General features: G+C 37.4%; 1 protein-coding gene across 3 annotated transcripts; it reads left to right on the top strand.

Moving 5' to 3' along the window:
- Nucleotides 1-208: 208 nt before the first annotated feature.
- Nucleotides 209-4479, top strand: LOC141599830 (uncharacterized). Of its 3 annotated transcripts, none has more exons than XM_074419955.1 (4): nt 209-526; nt 1935-2872; nt 3384-4019; nt 4137-4479. In XM_074419955.1, the coding sequence occupies exons 2-4, from the start codon at nt 1940-1942 to the stop codon at nt 4161-4163; spliced, it is 1596 nt and encodes a 531-aa protein (XP_074276056.1). In that variant the 5' UTR covers nt 209-526; nt 1935-1939; the 3' UTR covers nt 4164-4479. The 3 variants fall into 3 exon arrangements, with proteins under 3 accessions (XP_074276056.1, XP_074276055.1, XP_074276057.1); XM_074419954.1 differs by having other exon boundaries at nt 237-586; XM_074419956.1 differs by having other exon boundaries at nt 326-522.
- The last annotated feature ends 496 nt before the right edge of the window (nt 4480-4975 follow it).

The following is a 4975-nucleotide window of genomic DNA, read 5'->3' as shown; positions in this document are numbered from 1 at the left end:
AAATTAAGTTCAGAAAAATTCAGCAAAATTAAGTTCAGAAAAATTCAGCAAAATTAAGTTCAGCAAAATTAAGTTCAGAAAAGTTAAGCAAAATTAAGTTAAGTTCAGCAAAATTAAGTTAAGTTCAGAAAAATTAAGTTAAGTTCAGCAACTTTAAGTCCAAAAGAACAGGGCCTAATTGTCATATTTCAACAAAACTTTATGGGTAATAAAACAAAGGGGCCAAGGGGGTTAATATGACATGCAACAATAATAAATGAAGACGGAAAAAAGATGAGAAAATTTGATTGGCGGTAGTACTCTACTGCGGTGAAGTACAGAGAACACATGCATACAAAATTAGTTAAATCTTGACTGCAATTACTGTATTTCCTCCAACTCCCATCTCTTTCACCATTATTCCATCACCTTTTACATTCCACGGAGTACATACTAAAGGAAGACCATAAAGCCTTCATTTTACAGCTCTTGTTTCTTTCTTCTTTGCCAGCAATTATTACATCAAATAACAGCAGATCATTTGCAAGTACCCTCTTCTTTCTTGTTTATATCTTTTTGTGATTTTGGTTTGTATTCGGCTTTTTGGGTAAGTTTTAATTATTATTATTATTATTATTATTATTATTATTATTATTATTATTATTATTATTATTATTATTATTATTATTATTATTATTATTATTATTATTATTATTATTATTATTCTCTGTGTTCTTGCAATTGATAGAAATTATGGAATGATTGATTTCATGATTGGGTATTTTCTTTGAATTAATATATATCCCATCTTAAGGTTAAGACTTAAGACGAATATATAGTGTTCGACTTAAACAAGAATTTGTGATGTTTTTGACAACTTCATGATTAGTTAGTAACTACCAAAATTTGCTGTTTGTTGAATTTTAATCATTTCATTCATTCATATGGTTGTGAATTGAGAATTACAAGTTTAGAAATAGGATTATTAAATTTTGTCAGAAATGCCACTTTCCATTGTTAGCCAATTTTGTTTGAATTTCAGTTCAGCTGTCTTATTTTGTGATTAGTTCAATAAAACTGTATGAATTTCATTACCGTCCCGAAAAATAGGGGTTTCAGGGGTTAATGACCCTATAAAGTACCTTTCCTGTTGGACACCGATCCGATGAAGAGGTGCCTGTAGTTATTTATTTAGTCAGGGATAAGGCTGCGTATAACCGACTCTCATTTGTGGCATTGAGGGTAACAGTAATGTTGTTATCGCAGACTCGCAGTGTAAGAGAGGTAGCAGCACCTAGCAGTTAATTCTTTATAAAATGCTATTCAGTTTCCGTGAGCTTTAATTTTTAAAATCGTCTCATATAAATTTTTTGTATATAAATCTTTAGGAACATCTTTTTGAAGCTTTGCTCAGCACAAGGGATAATTGGTGACTGACTGGCATAGCCACTGTTACCTGAATTTCTCTTGTTTAGGAGTACTTGCTTGTTTAAAGTGACAGACGCGCCTCCAAAAAGGGCTGTGTGAAGGCGCAATTAACTTTTGATATTCATTGAAATACAGCTTAATACTGAGTGATCACGGTTCAGTACATTTCCTTTGTCATTAACTCATGATGTAGTCAGTTGATAGTAGAGTACAGTATTACGGATAGACCGGGTCCTCTATTGATTCATTCTACTTGGTTCAAAGAATAGGTTTAGATCAAAGCTGTAATTTACATAACCTTTTTTCCTTCAATCAATCTTAAAATTGTCTCATTGCTCCTTCATAATTTATTTGATCCACTGAGCTAGAGAATGTACCATAACTTTATTGATTGATAATGGTCTCATATATGGCTTAGAGTACGTCCTCGCTTAGTCCAGCTGAGTATATCTTGGTCTGGTATGTACCATGGTCTCATACAGAGTAAGTTTTGTGCCATAACCTTTACCTTGTTCATGTTTATGCAGTCTTGATGGAGGAAAGACAATTAAACTTTAATCAACCTCTACTTTCTGTGAGGCGCGGCTCATCAATAGCTGCTCAACCTGAAATTAGTCACAGGAAACCCCGTCACTCCAAGCCCACGTTGCCTCCTCTTCCTTACTACATGTCGGACATAAAATCAGGCCCAATAAGAAATCCTGGCGTTGTTCCTTTTCAATGGGAGCACATGCCCGGAAGACCAAAGGATGTAAATACAGTATCAAACGACAGCAGTCGTCATGTGGCAGTAGCTCCAAAATTGCCACCAGGGAGGACTGCGAATCATAAGCAGAAACAAGCAGATAAAACAATAAAAAATTCACCCAATTATAGTTCGAGGTCTCGAACAGGAAAGGAAGGATCCGAGAAGGAACCAAATAAGAAGAATGCGTGTAGTTCTGATGATGAAGATACGACCTTTGTAGATGCAAGTGGGACCCTTTCTCGAACAGAGTCGTTTTACAATTGTAGCGTCAGTGGAGTAAGTGGACTTGATGGCCCAAAATTGACGAGTACTGGAATTTTTGCGGATCCTCAGTCCCGAGACTTTATGATGGATAGGTTCCTTCCAGCTGCAAAAGCAGTGGCTTCAGAAACACCTTATTTCACTCCTAGAAAGTATTCTATAGCCAGAGAGAAATTGGAGCCAGTTAAGAGGGAAATAAAATGGAAGAAGCAGTCCCCACAGTACACGTTACCTCAGAGTATACAAAGGGAAGAACAAGAGGAAGATGGCAAAGAAGAGGAAGACGAACATGATGGAATGGAAGCTGTGTCAGCTAAACTTTGTGGTTTATTGCCCAAGTTTTGTCTTTTAAATCCAATACCAGGAATGAGAGATCACGCAGGAGCATTATCCTCTGCCAAAAGTGTTCGCACCAGGCCTGTATATGCTGAATCAGGCAGGAATAATGTAAAGAAGGTATTTTTTTTTTTCTTTTTTTAAAAAAGAATGTTGTCTGAGTTTGGTGGTCAAACTGTTAAACTTGTTAATTTGTCTTTGACCTTAATCGCATGTTAGTTAGTACTATGAGTAATATGATTCCATAAAAGTATCTTGTATGAGTTGTATCTATAAAAATAAATCATATGTTAACATGTAGGCCATTACTGAACGACACAATGAAATTTTTGTCAAAAATTACATTGAATTACTGCTACTTCAGGTCTTCACAAGAACAAGAAGAGGAGCTCACTGCCTCACTTGGTGAATAATTGTGTGATATTCTATCATAATCCATAACGAAAGAATAGTGAGTGTTTTGCTTGATTGGAAATGAAAACTAAACTCTGACTCAACATATACTATAAAACATTGATGATCAATGTCGAGCTAGTTTGATTACAGAAGTCACAAGTTTTTAATATCATCCATTTATCCTAATCTGTCAAAAAAACCATCTGCATAATGAGGCAAATTTCCCTGTCTGCAGGAAAGGACAAATAATCGTATAGGAGAACTGAAAAGATTGCCACATTATGCTGCTAAAAACAGATCATCAATGGACGCAAATCCCGGTAGCAAGAGTAATCCCGATTTGCAGAACAGTGGTGGCACAAAACTTAAGGAGTTTTTAGCAAATCCTGCCACAGAAAAGACCTTATATATGGATTCTGAACACATGGAACAATCTCGAAACTCGATATCAAGCTCATCAGAATCCAGAGGAAGGAACCCTTCTGTGGATTCACTCCAAGATATCAAGTCCCTTGCTGCTGAAAAACAAATATCTCAACCTAAAAACTGTGATACTTGTTCTAGTGTAGTGTCTACTCCAGAAAAGTCCTTTCAAGATGTAGGGGAAGACTTCAATCTTGCCGTCGATGTTGTAGAGTGCGAAAAGCCGGATATTAGAGAGGTTATACCAGACAACTGTCTACTTGCTATGGCTCCATTTCTCCCAAAGTCTCCATCAGAATCCTGGCTCTCACGTACCTTGCCTTCTATGTCCGGAAAAAGCCCGTCTTCTAAGTCATATATCGGGAACTTGGCTTTGAGGTCATTACCTGTTGATCCCAAGCGCACGAGTATGTTGAGAACTTCAAATTTTCAGCCAGTCGGAGTTGGGGTATGTATATTGTTTTCTGAGTGACCTCATGCGTTCTTAATGGTTAATGAAAACTATGTGGACCACGTTGATAAAATTCGTATGTTCAAGCACCACTAAAACTTTTTTCCATTTCAGGAACTTGCGGCTATAGTTGAGAATTAATGGAGGACGGGAATTGATCTTGAAAGCATCTTCTTTGTGCCATTTATATATACCATAGGAGTTAGCAGTGTATGGATTAACGAGCATTGAATCTATGTTCTGAGACGATATCTGTCGTATACTTCTGCAAAGATCATGATTGAAATGAATATTTTACATCAGGGTTAGATTGAATAGTAAGGAACTATGGAATATATTAAGGCCACTTGTAAAGTCTGTATATGGTAGGCATGTAGCTTGATTTCTACCTGTAAATGCATCTTTTTATTTGCTTTCATTGTAAAGCCAATCTATGTTCTGACACTCTTGTAGACAAGGGCTACCTTGGATAGTTACGCAGCTAGCCATGCACTGAGCACAACCCGAACTATATTGTTTCGCCTTTTACTCTTGGATAGTTGGATACAATGAATAGACCACGGGTCATCGCTAACCGAACTCAACTTAGTGAAATGATGTGCATGCTCAATTGCTCATTCCTCGCCCCCCTTCCTTACATCACCCAAGGGAAAGGAAGATTCAAGTGACTCAAGGAGCATACTATTACAGTTTAGCACTAAAGAGTACTAAAACAAGTAGAGATATAATATGGTTGTCTACCACACAACTCTCCCTTTTCTCTCTCAAAAAACCCCCAAAAACAAAAACCTAATTTACCTTGAGCCGCCGCCGCCTTCATCCACTCTCTTGCCTCCCACCTGCCGTCACCCTTTCGCCGGAGATGGGGTCTTCCTTTGGCCCATCTCCGGCGATCGCTCATCTCATCGCCCTTCGTCCTTCCCTCACTGATCCCGCACCTGCGTCTCTCGGTT

This window comes from Silene latifolia, chromosome 9 (assembly GCF_048544455.1).
Source record: "Silene latifolia isolate original U9 population chromosome 9, ASM4854445v1, whole genome shotgun sequence".
Lineage (NCBI taxonomy): Eukaryota > Viridiplantae > Streptophyta > Magnoliopsida > Caryophyllales > Caryophyllaceae > Silene > Silene latifolia.
This window is presented reverse-complemented; position numbering and strand designations above follow the sequence as displayed.